The sequence below is a fragment of the Erythrolamprus reginae genome, chromosome 3, assembly GCF_031021105.1.
Source record: "Erythrolamprus reginae isolate rEryReg1 chromosome 3, rEryReg1.hap1, whole genome shotgun sequence".
Lineage (NCBI taxonomy): Eukaryota > Metazoa > Chordata > Lepidosauria > Squamata > Dipsadidae > Erythrolamprus > Erythrolamprus reginae.
In genome coordinates this window covers 156,619,058-156,643,536 of record NC_091952.1, presented here as the reverse complement: position 1 = coordinate 156,643,536, position 24,479 = coordinate 156,619,058, and the positions used below count along the sequence as shown (strand labels likewise).

At 38.2% G+C, this 24,479-nt stretch overlaps 1 protein-coding gene across 3 annotated transcripts in view; it reads left to right on the top strand.

The window, feature by feature from the left end:
- The window catches only part of DNAH5 (dynein axonemal heavy chain 5), a 189,312-nt gene that overhangs the window by 45,606 nt on the left and 119,227 nt on the right, over nucleotides 1-24,479 (top strand). For all 3 annotated transcript variants that reach the window (XM_070747103.1, XM_070747104.1, XM_070747106.1), the window contains 15 exons: nucleotides 1,361-1,523; nucleotides 2,902-3,141; nucleotides 5,833-6,023; nucleotides 6,116-6,209; nucleotides 7,835-7,971; nucleotides 11,146-11,347; nucleotides 12,180-12,415; nucleotides 14,961-15,179; nucleotides 16,076-16,138; nucleotides 18,639-18,877; nucleotides 19,681-19,921; nucleotides 21,637-21,836; nucleotides 21,922-22,075; nucleotides 22,716-22,879; nucleotides 24,116-24,272. In XM_070747103.1, the coding sequence (XP_070603204.1) occupies nucleotides 1,361-1,523; nucleotides 2,902-3,141; nucleotides 5,833-6,023; nucleotides 6,116-6,209; nucleotides 7,835-7,971; nucleotides 11,146-11,347; nucleotides 12,180-12,415; nucleotides 14,961-15,179; nucleotides 16,076-16,138; nucleotides 18,639-18,877; nucleotides 19,681-19,921; nucleotides 21,637-21,836; nucleotides 21,922-22,075; nucleotides 22,716-22,879; nucleotides 24,116-24,272 (2,700 nt within the window). The remainder of the gene's footprint in view (nucleotides 1-1,360; nucleotides 1,524-2,901; nucleotides 3,142-5,832; nucleotides 6,024-6,115; nucleotides 6,210-7,834; nucleotides 7,972-11,145; nucleotides 11,348-12,179; nucleotides 12,416-14,960; nucleotides 15,180-16,075; nucleotides 16,139-18,638; nucleotides 18,878-19,680; nucleotides 19,922-21,636; nucleotides 21,837-21,921; nucleotides 22,076-22,715; nucleotides 22,880-24,115; nucleotides 24,273-24,479) is intronic.

Sequence of the window (24,479 nt, the reverse complement as noted above, 5' to 3'; positions counted from 1 at the left end):
AGAGCATGCAACAGATTCAAACTTAATACGAACCGCTCCAAACTTGACTGTAAAAAATATGATTTCAACAATCGAGTTATTGAAGCGTGGAACTCATTACCGGACTCAATTGTGTCAACCCCTAACCCCCAACATTTCTCCCTTAGACTCTCCACGATTGACCTCTCCAGGTTCTTAAGAGGCCAGTAAGGGGCATACATAAGTGCACTGGTGTGCCTTTCGTCCCCTGTCCAATTGTCTTTCCTTTCTCTCACTTATCATATATATTTTCTTTCTTTCATATATCCTCTCCTCTAAGTTCACTTTACCCTTATATATATTACTACATGTCTATTTTTCTTCCTATGTATTTGTGTATTGGACAAATGAATAAATAAAATAAAATAAATAAAAATAAACATGGGAGTGATTTCAAAAGTAAATCCTGCTGAGAAGCAATTGCTAGTTATTCTGCATGTAGAATCAGCAGTGCCCCTTCTTGGAAATGACTGCCAATTTGCTCTCGTTTTTTTAGTGGATACTACTATATGATTGTAACCAGTGAAGGGCTACCAACTTTTTTACTACCACACTGTGGGCGTGGCTTATGCAGGATGCCCTGCATTTTCTTTCAACTTTCAGTGCAAATTGGGTGCTCTGGGGTGGAACTCCATTTTCGCTGCCCCACTGCCCCCCCCCCTCCCCGTCCGGGCAACAGCTCACCCTATGATTCATTTTTTTTGAAAAACATTTCTCTTTCACAAAACATCATAGTAACACTTCTGTTTTGATTTTGTTTCTTCGATTCAGATTTGGGAAAACTTTTATTCTCTTTTCTTTTGAATTGGGCTCTATTTGTTTTTGTCTTTTAATATGGAAATGTCAGTTGATAGCTGATTTTCTTTTCTGTTAGTTGTCACCAGTTCCATATGCATCTTATGAATTGAAGAACCCACTCTTGAATCAGGAACTATATATGCTGTGGCCTAGAGGTGGAGCTCTTGCTTCACAATCAGGAGGTTGTGAGTTTGATCCTAGGTAGAGGTAGATGTAAGGATCTCCTGCTTGGACAGTGGGTTGAACTAGATGACCTGCAAGGTCCCTTCTAACTCTGTTAATCTGTAATTTGAATGTTAATCTCACATTCCCAGATGGTGGGAATAGCTGGCTTTCCTTCCAATGAGCCTTGTAAACTCATTAGAATCAGACATGTTTAATATTTGGTTAGGAGTTCTCCACTGTCTTTTGTGGCTGTGGAACTTTTCTCTTCTTTGGTGGATATGAAGTAGAGGAGAATATAGCAATGATCTGAGTTTTTAAACATATACTATTGCTGGCATTGCTAACTAGATTTAACTACTGCTCCATATTTTGTTTCCAGGAGCTCTGTACTAAAGGAGTATACACGCTGCATCTCAAAAGCTCATTAGCAGAAGAAGCAACAAATGAGCTTATCAACATGTTGCTAGATCTGGATGTTCAACATAAAGAAGATGCGGGTGAGAGTTTTCCGAGGGGAAGCAAAGCTGAGGGGATTAATGAAGGTAAGAGCAAATATGCTACCATATGTACACTAGTACTGTATAACTTGTTTATGCTCTTCATTAAAACATCTGTGGCTTGTAAGTTAGAATACAAGTAAATAAAATCAGATAAATGAATGGAATAGTGTATTTCAACAACATAAATCAGATCTACCACCTAATCAGATCCATCAACTAATGCAGATTGAGCCAGTGAGAAGACACCCCCCCACTTTCTGAAAGTTATTTAAAGACTAAGAACAGGATCACAATTCTAGATAGAACACTTTGCAGCTAAAACATTTTCCATGCTTATACAAGCATATTTACCCTGGTGATGCCAGAGAACTTTGGGGAGTAGAACATTTAGGTGATGTGAGAAACACCTGAATAGTAAGAGCAAAACTTATTGTAAAACAGTAGGTAGTAAGTAAGCACATCCTATATAATAAGCTTTTATAACTTTTCTAATTTAATTTTACTTAAGTAAATGTGAATTTCAAGTAAACAAATGTGAATCAAACCAACAAGAATCCTGGATTGTTAAGTAATGGCATATGGAAAGGGCCTTTGCAAACAGGAGGAAGATCTAGACAGCATTCATTCAAAAGCAGTGAAGGGCTACCAAAATTTTAGTACCACACTGTGGCCGTGGCTTATGCAGGACACCCTGCATTTTCTTTCAACATCTTTCACTGCATATTGGGTGCTTTGGGGTAGAGCTCCATTTTCGCTACCCCACTGTGTTCCTACCCATCCGGGCAGTAGCCCATCCCTGTTCAAAGGCATCTCAGGCTACCCAAAGAAAAGGGGCATGGGAAGTGTTTTAGAAGGGGACCCTCCTTGATTTTCTTGGGAGTAAAAGTAAAAGAGAGGAGATGGCTTTCAGACTTGCAAAATTATGTCACTGTAGCCCAGGGATGTCAAACCTGCGGTCACGCCCACCCACACCCAGTTTAGCGAAGTTGTGATATGTCACTTGACAATACTGTGACGATGCGAGTTTTGTTAGTTCTCTAAGTTTGTTATTGTCTACCTTGAAAGATTTACAATATGCAGGCTTTGGTCACTAACTCATCTGTCAAGCTGCTGAAACAATAATCTAAATTGGACAGTTTAAAGTAAAGTACTTAGAAAACATATGTAATACTGAAATGGTCATATTATGTAGAAATCCCCATGGGGATCTATGCTGACTATGTTATTGTAAAGTGATAGAGATGATAGAGATGACCCAACCAATTCTTATTCATATATTTCCCTTTGTCTGTTTAAAACTCAATGCTGATTGTTATCACAGTACCCCAAAGCTGTAAAGAAATATGGAATTGCATAAAGTTGCCTATATCTATAAATAGTACCGATGATTCATTTATTGGTTGATCATTCCCACCTATAGAAGAAGAAGGGCCATTGGACGTCTTAGCATCTTCACAGACGGCTAGTCAGCTTTCAGTAGGATTGTCTTCTCCGTTAACCAAGAAAAAAAAGAAAGAAATGGAGATGCTTGAAGAAGCAGCTCAGGAACTGCTTTCCCATTTCAGTCATCGCAATGTTGATGCTCTTCTGAAAGTTATTCGTAACACTCTGGAGGCCATACGCAAGCAAATTCATGCCGCTTCTGTGATCAGTTTTTTAGGTAATTGCTTTCTATTTGTAACCTTTTTTCCACCAAAAAAGAAATACAGGTTTATTATTATAAGGAAGCCATGTATATAGCATGGAGAACACAGTTGCATTGTGAGTATGGTATGAAGGACTAAGGAAGGTGGTGGTATCAAGGAAGGAGAGTAATGTGAAAGAAGCACACCTCTATAGCATTCCTCCTAATAGTTCTGCCGGCGTGTTTCAACCGCCCGTAATTACAGGGTAATTAGTCCAGGAAGACACACACCACACGATAAAAGGAAAATCCAAAAGTTTTTATAAACAGAAAAACAGAAACGGCTCCCTTTTTAAATGTCAAAGGGATTTTCTAGTACACACAAGGCACAGGTTAAATGCAATCCAATTGCTCACCCAATAACTGGGAAATTGAGTCCAATTCTAAAGTCCATAGAGTCCACACACAATCTAGAACAGCACAAAAACCACAATCTTGACGAAACAATGAATCAGATAAACTGCCATGAGGCTAAAACACCAGGTTGCACTTTTATCTGTAGCACTAATTATAGCAGCCCCACCCAACCACAGGTGGCCTCATTTTCTCTTGTAATAATCCTTCAGTTCTTGTCTCCTATGCATCACTCTACGCATGCGTGGATGTGTCCTTAATTCTTGTTCAGAATCCAAGGATGATACAGATGATTGATCTCCTCCTGGGCTGTCTGCCAAACTCCCCTCTTCTCTGTCACTCACGCTTCCTTGGTCAGAGGAGGCTTCGTCGGCAGATTCTACTGCGAGCAAAACAGGCCTGCGGTGTGTGGATGTTTCCCCCACATCCACCTGCACATTCCTTGGGGCAGGAGCTGGGCCAGAGCTAACCACAACACTAATTAGTCTGTTTCCCCACATAGATTAAGTGGAGTCTTAGAGACAAATTAGAATTAATAAATCAGTAGAACAACTCAAGTTCTGAAATGCACATGTCGCAGCACCATTGTAGCACCATTGTAATAATTTGCTGTGATGAAGATGGTAGTGCTTTGCAACTTGAGTTTTGTGCTTCCTGAACATTGGTCTACCAATAATGTGAACATATCTTTGTCGACGGTCAGCTTAAAAAATACAAGAACATTTTAAAAATAGCTTGATATTATAGTTAAGATCAGTGATGGGTTACCAAAATTTTTACTACCACACTGTGGGTGTGGCTTATGCATTTTGTTTCAACATCTTTCAGTGCAAATTGGGTGCTCTGGAGTGGAGCTCCAAATTTTGCTACCGGAACTGTGTTTCTGACCGTTCCCATAGGAGCCCATCACTGGTTAAGATATATCTGCATTGAAAATAATATTACTGTTTAAGCAGAATTGATATATTAAAAGCAAAATTATATTTGGACTAATTGCTTAATGTGCTGTTGATGCCTAGATGTTGTGATCAAACTTTTTTGTAATCTCAAAATATCCAGGACATTATCTAAGTGATGTCATAGAAAAGTATTGTTGTCATATGCTCCAAAACATCCCTATTCTAAGTGAGTGTGTATGTTAGGCCAGTTTCACATGAAAACAGTCCTGAGATCACTCGGGAGCCAAGCCATGTGAGGAAATATAAATGAAAAACAATATCTTGAATTTTACCCATGTGAAGCCCATAAAGTTATACGGCTACTGTGGCTCTCATATGCTAGCATGTACACTGCTCCATTTTGCACCAAAAATAATCCCATGTAAAGCATCTTGCAATAATCTAGCCTAATGGTGATAGAATAGAATAGAATAGAATTTTATTGGCCAAGTGTGATTGGACACACAAGGAATTTGTCTTGGTGCATATGCTCTCAGCGTACATAAAATAAAATGATGACATGCTTAATCCTTATCAGTGGTCTTGCTCTACATATGGTTGCAACCTAGGCAGAGGCCAACTTGGTCTGATCTCCGGTTGATAATCCAGCAGGAAAGTTCCCAAGTTGCAGATTTGCTTGTCCAGATTTATAACCAAGGAAGTCTGCGTGTCAAATGATTCTGTACAAGATAATTATTATAGCAAACCTATACTGGTAAAAGGAAATGGAGAAATAAAGTTTGGGATAACTCCTTTTTCTTACATTTTTCTGGAAAGCTGGTTCATTTTGCAGAGCAGCATGAAATAGACTTAGGAGGAATAAAATGTAGGCTAAATACTACTGTTTGCCTGCTTGTTTTGCCCCTTGTGGCTTCAATTCCAATGCATCATGTGAACAGAAGCTGCCCCAAAGTGAATATTATTGATCTGAATTCTTCCCACTATATGGGACAAAATGCTGAAAGTTCAAAGCAGTGTAGCTTCTTTTTTGTCCTAATGAAAGCACATCTTAAAATATTTATGGCAGAAGGGAATCCGTGAGTAGTGCAGATGTATGCAATCTCCAAAGAATACATGTTTCATCAATAAATTGATGGTCTTTTCATGACTGCTTGACCAACATGGTTCACATAATGTCTTTGTGCCCCAAGTATATTGTGCTTTATTGTGTTCAAGTTTTCAAGGAAGTTTTATCTTTTAATTTGAACGCAATGAAACAAGCCTCCTTGTTTCCAGTTGGCCTTGTATTGTTTTTCCAATGTATCTTAACTACAAGCCTTGAATGAATTATCTAACCATTGGCTGTTTAGAAGATGTGGATTTTATTCTGTAACTGAGTGGATTAATAAGGATTATGTTTCTCATTTCCATATAGATAGGGAGAATATCTCAAAGCAGAAGCAAAATGCTGCGCCCATCTTTAAAGCTAGTGTTATCCTTTCTATTCCAAATTTTGCTATAATGCCAACTCTTGAAGAAATTCAGCAAACACTCAACAAAGCTGCGGATTGTATTGTAAGCACCATGAAAGGAGTTGGTCAGTGGAGTAAGGAGAGACTATCAAAGGTGTGTTTATATACTTCAAAGAGATCTACTGATAAACTGTATGAAATTTGAGATATTGGAGTCTAAGGATTTTTTTTCCCTATTCTGCACAGAAAAAGTTGTTAGAACGCAAAATACTTGCTTTACGAAATGAGGGAGGCAGTGACTCTGAGACTGAATTGAAAGAGACTGAAGTTGGAAACCAGGGTAATGTAGTATTCATTTGTGTTTCTTGACTTTCCTAAGATTTAAATACAAAGTCTTTTAGCCTTCTATGTGGCATTTCATTGACGCAACAATTAATCATGAAACAATGTGGTGGCAATAACATACTTTAAGCACATGTATTCAGAATGTGGGAAAGATATTCTCATCCCATTAGTTGTGTATATGTGAATGTCAAAATCAGAACAGCCTAGATTAATGGATTGAGTTAGCCTCAGAATAAAAAGAAGAGGAAAAAGATTGATTGTCAAAATAAGACGTAAGAGAAGAGAACTGGCAACACAAAACTTTTTCATGCGTAAAAGGACCACTTAAAATTAGCAGTGGATACACCAATTTACTAAACAAATAATTTACTAATTAAAAGGGAATATCCACCTTTGGTTCTTGGAATTCCAAAGAGATAGACCAGTTTTTCATAATTCTTCCTGTAAATTCTTGGTATGTGCCATTTTTTCTTTTTATTTCCTTTTTGCTACTTACTCCATGAAGCTCCTTTTTAAGGTCTAAGAGGGTTGCGACATGCTAATCACTTGCAGAAACTCAATTCACTCTCACAAAAGCATTCCAGAGTTTTTATTTCACTCACTGCCAATCCCCTGTACCAAATGACATTTTCACTGCACACCTTTTGAGAAGGACATATCAAAGAATAATTATAGATAAGCTGTCCAACTCAAGGCTGCAAGATTTCATGTGACCTACAGAAATGTTGGGTGACCCACAGAAATCTTGGGTGTATCCTTCAAAGAACCTCTAGGAAGCCTTAGTCAGTGGAGAGAGACTGACTCTAATATGAAGGGCCAAGTTTGCAATTCCAACAATCTTGCCAACTTCATTAGTAATAATAGGATCAGACTTTTCCCAGTGTCAGATATCTACATAGAACCCGTCTCAACGCCAGAGTCCAAGGAAATATCAGATAGATGCTTGCTACTGACCTGGAACTCATTTAAAGCTTGGCCTAGAGCAGTGATGGCAAACCTGTGGCATGGGTGCCACAGGTGGCACATGGAGCCATATCTGCTGGCATGTGAAACATTGCCCTAGCTCAGCTCCAACATGCATGTGTGGTGTGATGGCCAGGTGATTTTTGGCTCATACAGAGGCTTCGGAAGAGTGTTTTTGGCTGTCAGAGAGCCTCTGGGGGTATAGAGGAAGGCATTTTACCCTCCCCCAGCTCCAAAGAAGCCTTTGGAGCCTGGGGAAGGCGAAACACGACCCTACTGGACCCATCAGAAGTTGGGAAACAGGCCATTTCCAGACTCCAGAGGGCCTCCCCAGGCATTGAATTATGGGTGTGGGCACTCATACATGTGTGGTAGCACGTGCACACACTCTTTCGGAATCCAATGAAAAAAAGATTTGCCATGACAGACATAGAGATTTCACTTTCAGTTGTACCAATTATAAATTCAATTCAATTTTTTTTGTGGTCAAGTGTACCTTTCGGAGTATCATTCTTTTCTTGCCTCAAAAAAAGGCGAAATACCATCTCAGCCCAAAGAAGCCACATATTGCAGATTAATCACAGATATGCTTTAGAAAAATATTCCAATTTTGGTCCTCTGATGTAGAGTTTTTCGTTTTGTTTTGTTTTTGTCTAGATGCAGCTTTTAATACAGCCTCTATGATCTTGCCCTCTCCTATCCAGAAAAAGAACTACTACAAAGCCATTTCAGAGAACAAGGAAATAATTAAATTGGTGTCTGTGCTTAGTACAACTATCAGTTCCACCAAAAGGGTGAGCAAAAGCATATGAGTGAAAGTTGTAGTCCAGGAATTGTCCCAAAAGTGAGAAATGATCCGGAAGCAGGAAACAATGTCAGGGAACAAAGTGATGTTGAATGGGTGAAGGTAGTGATGAAATCTAAAAATTTTCCCTACCAGTTCTGTGGGCGTGGCTTGGTGGGTGTGGTCATGTGACCAGGAGAGCTCAAAAACCAAGTTTCACACTTCACACACAAATAACACAGAAAGCCGCACAAATGACTCACACACAATGCAAAAGCAACTGACTTCTCACAAAATGGCCCCTTCAACAAGCAGGAACCTCAAAAAGTCACAGGGAGCTCAAAAACCAACTATCACATTTTGCACAAAAAATAACACAAAAGCCATACAACTGACACACAATGCAAAAGCACCCAAAATGGCCCCTGCAACAACAAGCAGCAACCTCACAGAGCCACAAAGAGCTCAAAAAACAACTTTTACACTTTACCCAATAATAACACAAAAGCTTCCCAACTGACTCCTATGCAGAAGTACCTGGACTTCACACAAAGTGGCCCCTGCAACAAAGCAGGAACCTCACAGAGTCACAGTTCCAAAAATGCTTTTTAAAAGTTTTTTTTAAAGTTCTTATGACCCCCCCCCTCTTAGCTGATTGTCAAACAGCTGAGAATCGGGAAAAACTTTTTTAAACAATTTTTTACTACCAGCTCCGAGGAATAGGTAGTAAAAATGCTTTTTAAAAAGTTTTTTTAAAAAAGTTCATCAGCTGTGACAATCAGTGTCATGCGATCTTGGTAAACTTAAAAAAAAAATGTAAAAGTATTTTTACTATCAGTTTGGAGAATTGGAAGTATTTGTTCCTTACAGTTCAGGCAAACTGGCCCGAAGCGGTAGCATTTCACTCCTAGATGAAGGGTATACAGGGTGGCAGCAGAAACTGAGAAAAAAAGTGAAACATCTCAGCAGTATAAATTACCCCTGTACCGTACAGTAGCAAGCAGTACAAATTACTCCAGGAGGGCTATCAAAACAAAACAAAATGATTTTGTTTTACTTACAAGCTATACAAAGTCCATGTCTGCTCTTGGTGGCCCTGGGGCCCTGTTGGGAGCATGTCATATTAGAGATGTTTAATGGACTGACATATAAGTCACCCTCTTATTTCTTGATCCCTTCTGTGATGACCCAGGGCACGACACAGTCAGCTGATAGTTCAAACCGTCCCTTTATTGCTCCAACTCACCCCCAAACTCTCCCGTGTTTCTGGCAAATCCCAGATTTGATCACACACACACACACGCACAAACACACAGAGCAGCCTCTGGCTACAAGTAGTCCAGCACAATGCTATGAGCACAACGGCTGCAATGCAAGAAATCAAAGGTAAGGTCAATGAGTCTGGGAAGCAAAGGAACAAGGCAATTAATCCAGGAAGCAAGAAATAAAGCAAGAAGTTCCAGGAAACTTCAAATGTTGGCAATGGCACACAACACTCCATGAATTCAGCATTTGTTTCTGACAAATGCCCTTGCCCACAGTGTCTTTTTAAGTCTCAGTCCCAGGTATGCATTGTGAAGAGGAGCGGGGTGCTCTCCTCCCAAGGCATCAGGTAAGCCTGTGCTGTTCCCATCTTCTCTCCACTCTCCGCGCTCAAGGATCTGGAGAGTGGTGGTGCTTGCCCATTCGCCTGAGTTCTGTCTCTCATGTTTACTGCTTAGCCTCTCTTAGTTATCCTGCCCCATCCCTCCCTTCGTACAAGTTGTCCCAATCCTGACCTGGCCTGCTCCTCCCCACATTCCCCTGAAGCCAACAAAACTGCCCCCTTGATATTCTTTGGTTCCAACTCCAGCTCATCTATATCTATATCTATATCTATATCTATATCTATATCTATATCTATATCTATATCTATATCTATATCTATATCTATATCTATATCTATATCTATATCTATATCTATATCTATATCTATATCTATATCTATATCTATATCTATATCTATATCTATTTATATTTATATCTATTTATATATATCTATCTATCTCTATCTATCTATCTATCTATCTATCTATCTATCTATCTATCTATCTATCTATCTATCTATCTATCCATCCATCCATCCATCCATCCATCCATCCATCCATCCATCCATATCCATATCCATATCCATCTATCCATCTATCCATCTATCCATCCATCCATCCATCCATCCATCCATCCATCCATCCATCCATCCATTGATTTGATTTGATTTGAATGCCGCCCCTCTCCGAAGACTCAGGGCAGCTAACAACAATAAAAAAGACAATGTAACAAATATAATATTAAAAATAATCTAAAAAACCCCAATTTAAAGAACCAATCATGCATACAAGCATACCATGTATAAATTCTATAAGCCTAGGGGGAAGGGAAAATTTCAATTCCCGCATGCCTGACGACAGAGGTGGGTTTTAAGGAGCTTACGAAAGGCAAGGAGGGTGGGGGCAACTCTGATATCTGGGGGGAGCTGGTTCCAGAGGGTCGGGGCCGCCACAGAGAATCTTCCTCAGTAGATTCAGTCCCCGACACGGGTATGACACCTTCCTTGCCATCTTTGTTAATTTGAAGTCAATTTTGATGTTATTTTTTTAATATAGACTCATGGTGGTTCACAACAATAAAAAAATACAACATTTAGAAATCTAATCTAAAAACATCATAAAACCCCAATATCTTAAAAACCAGTTGTTCACATTTACCTAATCATACATATAGATTAATTCATTGGCCGGGGCTAGATGTTAAACTTAGTGGCCCCAGGCCTGTCAGCAGAGAAGGGTCTTTAAGACCTTGTGGAAGGGTAGGGAGGGTGGGGGCAGGATGAATCTCTGGAGGGAGTTGATTCCATAGGGCCGGAGCCACCATAGAGAAGGCTAGGTAACATTGTCTAGCTGGTGGGACCTGGAGAAGGCCACCTCTGTGGGACCTGACCAGCTGCTGATATACTGTGAACTTAATAAATATATAAATGATTAATTAATGAATTAATGAATCACACTCCATGATTTCCCAAATGTGAATGAAAGCCTTTAATGCCAAAGCTCATGGGTCATTACTGCATGAAGCAATATATATCAAAATTTATCAGTGGAACTGTTTGTATACAATTGCCTTCTATTGTTTTTTATCAATGTTTCAGGAAGTTGTCTCAGCTTTGGAGCGTTTCAAATGTTACCATCACATATGGCAGAGAGAGAAGGAAGAAACCATTGAAAATTTCATCAAAGGAAGTCCTTTGCTATCTGATTTTGAATCCCAAATCCTTTATTACCGAGACTTAGAATTAAAAATTAATTCAGAATCTGAATACATATGCGTGGGAACTGTTGCATTATATACTGGTATGGTGATTTCATGTTTAGTTAGCAGTAACTTTTATTTAATTTCATCCAGAATGCTTTACAAAGCAACATTAAGACTGCAGTCCCAAAATAAAGTTGGATAATCTGAAATATCAGAGCTTAAACATATCCTTTGTTTTGCCATTATAAGGCAAAAAAACCCAACTAGATTAAATATCTGAGATAATTACCAAGAAAAGAAAAAATTCCAAACTCTTACACCAACATTTTAAAGAAAAAGAGTTTGCTAGCTACTTTGAAGCATACAATGTGGATAACCACTGTGCCCCCCGTCCCTGTCCTATTGTCCTCTTTTATCATTACTTTTTACTTATGTTTATACAAACTACTACTATACTATACATATTGGACGGACAAACAAAGAAATAAACCAACAATCAAACAAACAAACAAACAAACAAACAAACAAACAAACAAATAAACAAACCATTCTCCAGATAGTGTAATTCTTCTCTTTCCAAAAAATGTTAAATACAGTTACCTTCCACTAAAAAGTTTATCTACTTTTAGATTCAGTGAAATGTATTTCTACATAGCATACTGTATATAAAATAAAGTTCTAAACCTCCCTTCTTTTGCTGCTTTCCCTGAAGTACATTAAAAAGTTGTTACTGTTTTATCTCTTGTCACCAAATGCATGGAAGAAGGGATAGTAGATTTAATATTATTTTGCTAACATGTTGTAAGCCGTCCTGAGTCTAAGGAGAAGGACGGCATTAAAACAAATGAATAAATAAATAATAAATAAATAAATAATATGGGCTGTATCAGTACAACAATTTGATCCTAACTGAAGTTTCACTTTTTATAGCGGATTTAAAGTTGGCCCTTACAACTGAAACCAAAGCTTGGATGACTGCGTTTGGACGTTACTGTAATAAGAAATACAGGACAGAGATGGAAAACATCTTCACCTTTGTAGAGGAAATCAGCAAGAAACTGAACCGTCAGATTAAAGACCTGGATGACATAAGAATAGCCATGGCTGCCCTGAAAGAGATCCGAGAGCAACAAATCTCCATAGACTTCCAAGTGGGGCCAATTGAGGTAACAGGGAAGGGAAACCCAGCCCCATTGCTTGTCCTGTCATCTGGCACTGAACTCTGCCTACTGCTAGTTTTTTGAAAGGAGGCGAATTTCTTTTTCACGTAGGAAGGCAGGGCAAGATGATGGGGAGGTCTACTCAGAGGCGCCTGTTTTTAAAGTCCTCCTATTAACTGCAACTTTGTTTTCACATGAAAACTTTTTTTTTTTTTGCTTTTAGCAGCTTTAGTATCTTTCCTGCCTCTGCCTTACCCCACTTTACAGATTTAATTTCTTATTGTGTCATTCAAGAGGGAATGAAACTTATTTTGCTTTTCTCTGAGTGGCTTTCTGCCTAATGGTTCCAGTGATACAATATGAAAAATCTACAAACTTGGTTTACAGGACAAGGGGAGAGCAGAAGAAACTATTTCCTCAAAATGGAGGAACAAACCACTCATAATTATTGACTTCTCTTGCCCGTCAACCCTTTTTTCAATCATGTAACCCTTTTTCATAGGACAGAACAGGCCTTCTAAAGAGAAAAGGACTTCTATCTTAAAACTAATTGTGGGATACAAAAGAATAGCCTGTGCACTCATCTGCTGTTCAGTGGTTCAAAAACATTTCTTTCTAGGTAAAAATAGCTACAAAAACTGACAGTGGATCATTCTTGGGTAGCATCATGTTTGGTGGCAAGTTGATTGGTTATTTAAAAAAAACGCTTTGGTAGAGACAGTACAAGGCTGTTTAATGCATGCCTCCCGCTGCCCAGCTGTCCTTTGGGTCTCTGTCTTGCATGCACGGGGATGCGTACATGCATGGGAGATGCATTCATGCATGCATAGGGCCATAGTTTCTATCCAAGGGCCATGTGTGCATTACATTTTGGGGGTTTGGCACTCGGTCCAGAAAAGGTTAGTCATTATTGTCCTATCCCTGATTGCTCTCGCAGGTGCATTCTGCACGATCTGAAGTTTCCGAACACTTTTCAAAGGTAGCCCCATGTAGAGAGCATTACAGTAGTCGAACCTTGAGGTGATGAGGGCATGAGTGACTGTGAGCAGTGAGTCCTGGTCCAGATAGGGCTGTAACTGGTGCACCAGGCGAACCTGGGCAAACGCCCCCCTTGCCACAGCTGAAAGATGTTTCTCTAATGTGAGCTGTGGATCGAGGAGGACGCCCAAGTTGTGGACCCTCTCTGAGGGGGTCAATAATTCCCCCCCCCCCAGGGTTATGGACGGACAGATGGAATTGTCCCTGGGAGGCAGAACCCACAGCCACTCCGTCTTATCCGAGTTGAGTTTGAGTCTGTTGACACTCATCCAGACCCCTCTGGTTGCTTCAGTGAATAATAGAGAATATGTTGAAATTATTTGAGTCCTGGAGGGTACCACAATATATCAATTGCTCTTGGTGTTCACTTAACCATCAGAAATATATAAAGATGTGTTAAAGATTTCTGTGTTTCTGTGAGTGATGCTGCTTTGTTGAAAAAAATAATATCATGTTTGTTTCTAAAAAGCAGCCATTTTCCTAAAGACAGTGCTTTTATTTCTATCTTAATTCAATTTCTATCAATGCCAAAGTTTCTCTGCTTTTCATTTAAACACACAGCTATCTTATATATAATAGAAGCATGCATCTTTCTTTAAATTAATGTACCTGGGTTCAGAGATAAATAGTTTTATTTTATTTCCTATTTCCTATTACAATTCAAAACCAGAATTTTTTTTTACTGTTCTATGACTCATTAGATATTACTAAATAATCTAGCTTTAATTGTATAATAATTGATGCACTAAAGATAATTCTTAGGAAATCTGTTTGGAATACTGTCATCATCATAATCATCATCACATCAGCCATTCAGTCATGTCCATCCTTTGGCTTTCTGGGAATATCTCTCTCCATGCCCCTCTGTCTCACACTTCCTCCTTCAGATCTGCCCTGGTCATCTCAGTGTCATCTTTTATAGTGTCCAGCCAGCCAGTGGGTGCTAGGGTGGCCTCTTCCACTGATCACTCACAGCATGATTGACTTTAATCAACTGTTTGGGGATCTTGTCTTCAAGTGATACTTTTGGTGAGGATCAGTCTAGGACTTTGTTATTTTTGCAATCCATTGGACATGTAATAGTCGCCTCTAGCACCACAATTTCAAAGGCATCCACCCATCCTCTTCTCTGCCTTTTTTAAGAGCTGTTTGTTTTCTGCAGCCATAAATAGCAGTTGGAAAAATTATTGTGTTAACTACATTTGGTTATTGTGTTAACTACATCTGCATTTGGTTGTAAGATACTGTAACTGTAAATATATCTATTCTCAAAAACAAAAACTTAGTTATTCATTTCATTCTTTATGGAAATGGTGGCTATCCTCTGGTATAAGTGAATTTAAAATTCAATATTGCTGATTTTTAAGATGGGTTTTGCACTAGCACAAACAATTCTCTTTCATCTTTAGCATGCTTCTACTGATATATTTATCTTGAATTCCCAAATCTATGTTTGGTTAGTATGCCATGTGTAAACTTTAATAATGAAAGATAACAACTGTTGCCTTGGCAGGAATCTTATGCAATGTTAAACAAATATGAGTTACTGGTGGCAAAGGAGCAGATGGAAAAAGTAGACACTCTGCGGTATACCTGGGAGAAATTGTTGGTCCGAGGCAATGAAGTGCAGAATGAATTAGTGGCTTTGCAGCCCAAATTCAGAGGGGAACTAATCAGCACAGTGGAAGTGTTTGTTGAAGACTGTGATCAATATTACTTGGATTATGACAAGGTACAATAGTACAGTACATTGGGAAAACATAATTTTCAAACTTGTTTCTTGTATCTGAAAATAAGTTGATGGTTAGACATTAAAATAGACTTTATTCTTGGTTAGCTCAGGATGACATTAAAAAACCCCACAAAAAGATTAGGGTTATGTTCCATTGCAGTTTTTTAAATGCACAGTGCTAGTTGTTGGGTTTTTTAAAAGCTATTCCTATCAATTTTATAGGTGCTTTTCCTTAGTGGTCAAATATAGAAAGCAGCAACTCTAAACACATTATTCAACATGGAAGAGTATACCTATATTTTATCCCCAAGTCAGGCTCTGGAAATTTCTCTATTGAAAGATGGCATTCCAGTATTATAGTGTTATATGTAGTAAATTTCTCCCATATCTTAAATTTCAAAGAAACGTTAAAATTTTAGAAAGAGTTATTTCTTTTCTTTACATAAGCAACTATAGCATTCTACCTTTAGATGGTGTGGAGTAACTCAACTGAAAAGAGCTGTATTTGTATCACTGTGGTCATACTTCATTTTAAATGTATGAAACACTCCATGGTGAAGAGATTTCCCAGTATGAAAAGTTTGATTTGAGGCCGCAGAAACATTGAATATTTCATTCTATGCAAAGCTATACTTGATCCACAGATCATAAACTTTGTTATCCTTCTGCTTAGACATGATTTGATTATGGTTTGATTACTTGTTCTGTTGAAAGCTTTGAAGCTGTGGATTAAATGTGCAAAAGGAAGTACAACTTTAATTACCATTACCTTAATAATGTACCGGTAATCATTTTGGAGATGAGACAATGGACACTCTAAAATCAAAAGTAGCATATACTCTTGAAAGGCTTTTAAGTGGATTTTTAATTAATATTTCAATCTGTTCCTCTTTCAGAATGGTCCCATGGTAGATGGACTTGAACCTCAAGAAGCTAGTGACAGGCTTATAATTTTCCAGGTATTTCCCCTCCTGTTTTGCTTATTAATGTTAAGTATCTTCCCAGCACAACAATCTTGCACTGGACTTTACTTTCCAATCTGAAATCAGATTGGAAAAGACTGATATAAATATCTAATGCTTAAAGAAAAACTGGAAGATAGCATCACCCTGATGTGTCACTAAATTTGTACCTGACCCAGCAAGAGAAAATTATATCGCAAAATGAGTTCCGCAATAGTCAAGGAGACCCTATTACCAATTCTGTCTTCTGTTTCTATAGTGACCAAAGTATTTGTGCTGAAGATAACACACACATGCTACAAGTGCTTGTTCTCTGCAAATGTCTGTATTGGCCCTGGCATTTTGTAATTTGGTTCACCTAACCTGAGACCAATTTCTTTTTCTTTTGTTCTTGGTAAAAATGACCCAGCTGGAACAAGGCTGGAGGAACAACCAGGAGTGAAAGGGCTTGATTTTTATAGCTGCTGCTTTTAATTTCTGTGAATAATTGAATTAGATGGTGGCTGCATCACTAATATTAATAAAATAAATTGTTAGTTCATTGAACATTTGATCCCTTTCGAATGCTCAATTTGCAGGGCAGATTTCAGTGTTGACATCTATCTTTGCCCCCCCCCCCTCTGCTGCATTAAGAAGTGAGGGTAATTGGAGTTTAGAAAATTAATTTCAGACTTTGTGTCTCTTATTTTCTCTCTCTCCCCCTCCCTCCCTTCCCTTCCCTCCCTTCCCTTCCCTCCCTTCCCTTCCCTCCCTTCCCTTCCCTCCCTCCCTCCGACTCTCTTTCCTAAAAATACCTAATGTAATATATCCATCTTATTTCCCCACTCCCCAAAGCAATCCTACAAGTTGGGGTGAGAATAGAATAGAATAGAATTCTTTATTGGCCAAGTATGATTGGACACACAAGGAATTTGTCATTTGTGCATATGCTCTCAGTGTGCATAAAAGAAAATATACATTTGCCAAGAATCATGAGGTACAACACAATGATTATCCTAGAAAGAGTAACCGGCCCAAATCATTGAGCCAGCTTTCATGTCTAAGGCAGGACTAGAATTCACAATCTGATTTCTAGCCTGGTGCTGGAAAAGTAAAAATGCTCTGCACACTTCTAAAACTTGGGGGTGGGGGAGTGCAATTTCCCAGAGGCTGCTTCATTTTTGCAGTATTTTGCAGACTGACCTTTCCTACCCTGTTTCCCCGAAAATAAGACGTACCCCGAAAGTAAGGCATGTCAGAGGTTTTGCAGAATTTGCTAATATAAGGCACCCCCTGAAAATAAGGCGTAGTCAAGTTTACATACGGTATGGTGGAAAAATATATGGTACCATTCAAAGCTGTTCATAGCGGTATTGTAATAATGTGGCGTCCCCTGCTGGCCCCTTCCATCGCTTTGTACCGTCCAGTACAGCAGACACAGTCTGCTGCTGTCTCACCGCCATTACAGTCTCCACTACAGTGCGTAGACTGTAGTTCCTCTGGTGGTCGGAAGCTGCAATAGCGGAAGTATACTGTTGTACCATATAAGTGCCGTCGTTCGTGTGTGTGTGTGCCATACTGACAGGTACCGTACTGTAATCAGTGTACCGTACGGTACACTTTCTTTGGGTGTGTCAGCTTTTCTGCCTGTGAATTTGTCTTATTTGAGAAATATAAGGCACCCCCCAAAAATAAGATGTAGCACAACTTTTGGAGCAAAAATTAATATAAGACAGTGTCTTATTTTCGGGGAAACACGGTAGTTACTCCAGAGAAATTTGTAAAAACAAAGTAGTGCCTGCTTTGTCCCAAGTATTTGGGGCAGTTCTATTCCTAAAAGGGAGGCAAGATCATGAGTTTGTTTGTGTATCTTCAAATATATAAATTGGATTTTTATTTTTGAGTTTAAAAGAATCCCTGACAGACTTTACTGATGTTAGTATTCTCCTTCCATGGATGTGCTGGGAATAGAAACCTCATATTTATGTCCAGAAGATTAGGGAGATTTTCAAGGAGACTGAATTGTATGCACGTGCAGGTGCATATTTTAAATGTATGTAACTGTATTGTATCGTGTTGCATGTTTCCCAATGTGGTAATGAGAATCAAGATAAGATCCAAAAATGGAATTTGCAGAGACAGTTTTCACCAATCATCATCTGCAGGCAGCAATAATCTAGTTTAATATATCATTATTGTAATGTGTTTATGAGTGCCAGTTTTTAGATAGGGGATATCAAGATTCTTGGTAACTATATTGTTTCTTTTGTTTCTTAATAATTGTTATCTAGAAGTGAGAATTCAGAAGCTGTACAATTGAGAATGGAAAACTTAACAAACAAGTTATTCTATATTTGGCTGGGTTTTTTTTTAATTTGGCTGTTAACTCTCAAGTTCTTAATTTTCTTTTGTTACTGGGTTTTCTGCTTTAGGAAAAATTAAACCCACTCAATGTAGTTATTTATGTATTTATTTTGAATATTGCTAAGTATTCTCAAACTTTTTTTCTACTCTCTAGAACCGATTTGACAATCTTTTCCGGAAATACATTACTTACACAGGAGGTGAAGAGCTTTTTGGTTTGCCTGTCACTCAGTACTCACAACTCCTTGAGATAAAGAAGCAGCTGAACTTGTTGCAGAAGCTTTACAGCCTGTACAACAATGTCATTGATACAGTGAATGGCTACCATGATATTCTCTGGTCAGATATGAACATTGAGAAGATTAATAATGAGCTTCTTGAGTTTCAGAACAGGTGAAAAAACATAAGAATTGCATGTCTCTATTCAACTCAGCTATTGTGATCTATTACTGAGGGTAGATGGAGGGAACAATTGGTTTCTTTCAAGTTGATACTAACAATATACTGCTTAAAGCAGACTTGTGAAACATAAATAGAAAGAAAATTGACCTGTTAGTTACTTGTTGGTGCTTGGTGAAATGTTAATTGATTTCAATTTATTTCTTCTGATTAATTTGTCTGTACTGTATCTCTAATAAATGCCACTATGTCACGACCCTTACAATTCTGTGTACACTTACCTCAGAAGAAAATTGCTTTGAATTTTGACTTTTAATGAGTACTAGACAATGTGTCACCTGTTGTGTCATCGTTTCAGAGACATTTCATTACCAGATTTCTCAATACCTTCAACAGTGACAGAACCTCTAATGGACATCCTTCACTGGAAAAGTTCTTAAAAGTTCAGGGAGATATTCAGAGATGCATCTGCCTTGAAAATAGTCAGTGTTAAACAGTATAGCACAGTCAAACATCAGGAAAAGTTTGATGGCATTTGGCATTTTATCATAAAATGTTTTATAAAATTTCACAGGAGTCACAGATTCTGGATTTTGGACACATTCTGCAAGTTAGCCCATTTGAGATTCAAAATTATTGCCCTACAATACACCATTTCACCCAGTTAAAGTTTACATACAGATAAAGAGGAAAGTTTTAGTAGTATATAGATCCTTAAGATTGTAGTTGCTTTCAAATATTTCTCTAGTGGAATTTTACAATTAAAATAATTGTGCCCACTGTATGTGTACTTGCAGGTGTCGTAAGCTACCGCGAGCATTGAAAGAATGGCAGGCCTTTCTGGATCTTAAGAAAACTATAGATGACTTCAGTGAATGCTGTCCTTTGCTTGAATTGATGTCCAATAAAGCCATGATGGCACGTCACTGGAAACGCCTCACTGATCTCACTGCCCACAATTTTGATGTTGAAAATGAAACTTTCAAAATGAGAAATATTATGGAAGCACCCTTGCTGAAATATAAAGAAGAGATAGAGGTAGTAGGACCTGATCTTTGATATTGAAATGAATGATCTAACTATTGTACTTCCAAAGTAGGTTTCTTATTCCTTGTATAAGAACAACAACAACCTGAAGAAAGCAAATCTGTTATTTCCTATTTGAGACATTGCTTTTTTATTTGAGTAGAGTCTCCGAGTCAAACTCAACCCTGGTGATGTCATAGTATGCCAGCCATATGGATGTTGTTTGCCATTGCCATCTCTTTCCTATAAGCCCTAGTAATGTTTCATTCTACTACAGGTAGTCCTCAACTTATGTCTACAATTGAGCCCAAAATTTCTCTTGATAAGTGAGGAATTTATTAAGTGAGTTTCACTGCATTTTACGATATTTTTTCCTTGCCACAGTTGTTAAGTGAATCACTGCAGCTGGTAATTTAGTAATGCAGTTGTTAACTGAATCTGGTTTCCCCACTGACTTTGCCTGTCAGAAGATTGCAAAAGATGAACACATGACCCCAGGACACTGTAACTTATTACTAAATGTGAACCAGTTGTCAGGTTTTTGAATATTGATCACGTGACCACGGGGATGCTGCAATGGTAGCAAGTGTGAAAAATGGCCAGAAGTCACTTTTTCAGTGCTGCTGTAACTTCGAACAATCACTAAACAAACTGTTGTAAGCCAAGGACTACTTGTACTATCCCAGCCCAGCCCTATTTAAATGTTAACAGGTTTGACAGATGTTGCTTCTTGCTCTAACAAATAGCTGAATCTATCTTGATCACTACAAGTCTGAAAAATCAAAATCATTGCCTTGACTCAGGATAAAAATCTAATCTTGCCATAGTAACCTACTGCTTTGGCATAGTGGAGGACTTGGGGCTGACAGCTGCAGATACACTGGTACATTTAATTGAGAGGGACTTCCCAGTCCTCCAGCTGCAAAACTAGTTCAGTTGGTCATTGATATATTTTATGATTGCAGAACTCTCAACAGTAATATTTTGCAGTTGCTGCCTTGGTGCTGCTTTTGCTCCAGGAATACATATGGGATTTCCATGCAGTGCAAGGGTATTTGGGTCAAGTGTGAAACTAAAATAAATTTCAGCATCGTGACTCATCAGGAAATCTTAAGACTATTTTCTGGGACTAGTCTGCAATTGTCCTAAATTTAGATTGTGAATTTACTGTTACTGAAAAAATTAGCTGATTGGTTGATGGCCATCCTTAGGAAGCTACTGTGTTTCCCCAAAAATAACACATCACCTGAAAATAAGCCCTCCTCTGAAAATAAAGCCTTTCCCCAAAGTAAGTCCTCCCCCCAAAATAAGTCTTCCCCCAAAATAAGCCCTTCCCGAAAATACTTAAACGTATGTGCAGCTGTTCCCTGCAGTTTCCTCTGGTTAGGGAGATAGAGCTGGAAATAAGGTAAGACAGCAAGAGGAGCTCTGTCTTGTTCCATACACCCCAAAATAATAAGACCTCCCTAAAAATAAGGGCAAGCACTTATTTCAGGGTTCAAAAAAATATAAGACAGGATTTATTTTGGGGAAATACAGTACATATTATGTACATGGATAGAAAATTACTTTGGGTTGTAGCAAGTGGGTAAATAATCATTCACATTTTATTAAACTTTTTTTGTACCTACAATATGTATTGAAGCAATTCATTTAACTTTGGTGTGGGATAAACCCAATATTCTGGATTTAGTTTTTCATACTAACCTACTGATTGGTTTGGGTAGGACATCTGCATCAGCGCAATGAAAGAGCGAGACATTGAACAGAAGCTAAAACAAGTGATTGCTGAATGGGATAATAAAACGTGTACCTTTGCTAACTTTAAAACCCGTGGAGAACTTCTCTTGAGGGGAGACAGCACTTCTGAAGTTATTGCAAGTATGGAGGACAGCTTGATGGTTCTGGGTTCCCTAATGAGCAATAGGTAATATGTAGTAAGTATGTAGATCTCTCTTTTTTTAAAAAAAATTAGAGATTTGCTCATTTTTGAATATATGCAATTATTGCAGATATAACTCACCATTCAAGGCTCAGATACAAAAATGGGTGCACTATCTTTCTAACACAACTGATATTATTGAGAACTGGATGATGGTGCAGAATTTGTGGATATACTTAGAAGCTGTATTTGTTGGTGGAGATATTGCCAAACAACTTCCTAAGGTAAGAATCCTTCTTTTGTTCTGCAGACGAAGCTGCAGATGTATTAAAGGTAACTTATGCAGCTCTGACCTCTGGATACTGTTGAACTACATCTTTCAATAGCTCAAAGTGTGACGACCATTCTTACACTGTTGGAAGCTATAGTTTAAAGCAGGGATCCCCAACCCTGGTTTGCAGACCATTACTGGTCCATGGTCCATTGACAACTGGGCTGCAGAAGCAATGGGTGAGTGTGGGAAGCTGCTCCTTTTCTGCAAGGTGGTAAATGTGCATATGTGAAGCCATCCCCTCCCCTCTGCTGCTGATGCTGATTCACGGAGCCAGAAAGGTTGGAGAGGACTGGTTTTGAGGGCCAGAGAGCCCCATCTTATAATAAGACAATTAGATTAATAAGTCAACAGACATCAGAACTGGTTTCTGAAAGTTAGCTTAATGTATCCAGAAGACCACAAGAAGAGAAAGATTGCTGAAAGAAATCTATTAATCTATCTGAGTCTGCGGAGAGGGGCGGCATACAAATCTAAATAATAAATAAATAATAAATAAATAAATAAATAAATAAATCTTTACATCAACAAAATGTGTATAGGGACTGATGATATCCCAGAATGATGTCCATTCTTATTTGTACTCTAAACAGGAAGCCAAGCGTTTCTCTAATATTGACAAATCATGGGTAAAGATAATGACCCGAGCCCATGAAATACCAAATGTTGTCCAATGCTGTGTTGGGGATGAAACCATGGGACAGTTATTGCCTCATTTATTGGAACAGCTGGAAATGTGTCAAAAGTCTCTCACAGGGTAAGTTCTGCTTATTTAAAAACTTCACTAACACTGTTAAGATAGCCATTTAATTCCTTTGAATTATGAGGACTATTTAATTACTTTGAAATTATTTTTAATTTAAAAATAAAATCAACAGATTCACCACTGCTTTTACCCATTAAAAGAATTTTAACCTAATGTATTAATTAATAGGAACAATAACTTCTATTATGAATATTTTGTTAATTCATCTTTGAAAACATATATTTGAAGGAGTAAATATGTAATCAGCCAATAAAATGTTTTTTTAAAGGTTGGGGTTAAAAGGAATAAAACCACATACTGTGTTTGACAATTACGTCTTAGGATAATGCAACATGATGTATATAAGCCTTCTGGGCTACACATAATCCTGCTTTGTATGGCATTATTAATTCACAGCATGGATAGGCTTGATTTAAGATTTAATCTATATATGATTTATGGTTGAGAAAAAGAAATTCAAGATAGTTGACTCATGCTATCTTGCCTTCACTGCTCCCAGCTCTGTATTAATTGGTTCAGGTAGAAAGAATATGTTGAAGACATATAAGACATATAAGACATTAAGAGAATGCTGGAAGATAAAAATCTTTTGTATCCTATTTTTGTGTTTTGTTTTTAATTTAGCATGAAGGATGGGACTCATACTAGCCCATGTGAATTTAATTAAGATTACTTTAGTTTAAATTTATCAGAGTTCCCGACATTTATAAATACTGGGAAGCACACAATCTACTTATGTCTATGCTAATACGGGAATGGGGAGGGATAGGTTTTTCAATATCTGCACATAATGTTAATCTCTGATTCCCTCCCCCCCCTCCCCCCCCCCAAAAAAAATCTGTCTGTTCCTTGCTGGACTGGATACAGTCATGTGATTGCTGGACTGGATACAGTTAAGACAAGGCAATTAATCACTACTTCATCCTACTTTCTACTTATTCAAGCCATTGCTCTGCATATTTTTGGACTGCTTAACATTTTTGTGTAAATATGTCTGAATGAAGTGAGCTTCATTAGTTCATGCAATATATGAATTAATGCATGGCAGCCAGTGACATGATCAAATCATTTAAAATATCAGCTGCGAGATGAGAGTCTGATTCTATCATTAATGGTGTTTTATGTAGAGAGGAGCTGAGGAGATCTGGTCATTGAAAGATAATGACAAATATAGTTTTTAAATTTTTCACATGTGACCGTGTTCTTCTTGGTTTCGTTTGGTTTCAGTTACCTGGAGAAAAAGAGGCTCTTGTTTCCTCGCTTCTTCTTTGTGTCAGACCCTGCTCTCCTGGAGATCCTAGGCCAAGCTTCAGACTCTCACACTATACAGGCTCACTTGCTAAATGTTTTTGACAATATCAAAACTGTAAAATTCCACGATAAGGTTTGTAGGATTGTAATATTTTATGCTTTTGATTAACTACTAAGGGCATAATCATTGCTGGAGATCTGCCAAGCTCTCTTGAATTCTGGTGTAACCTCCCAAGTACCCAAGAACACAAAGACTTCTCAGTAACCAGTGAAATTATTCACATAATTGATAACATATTCATCACACCTCTATTTTTAGGTTGTTACCCAGAGGTAGGCA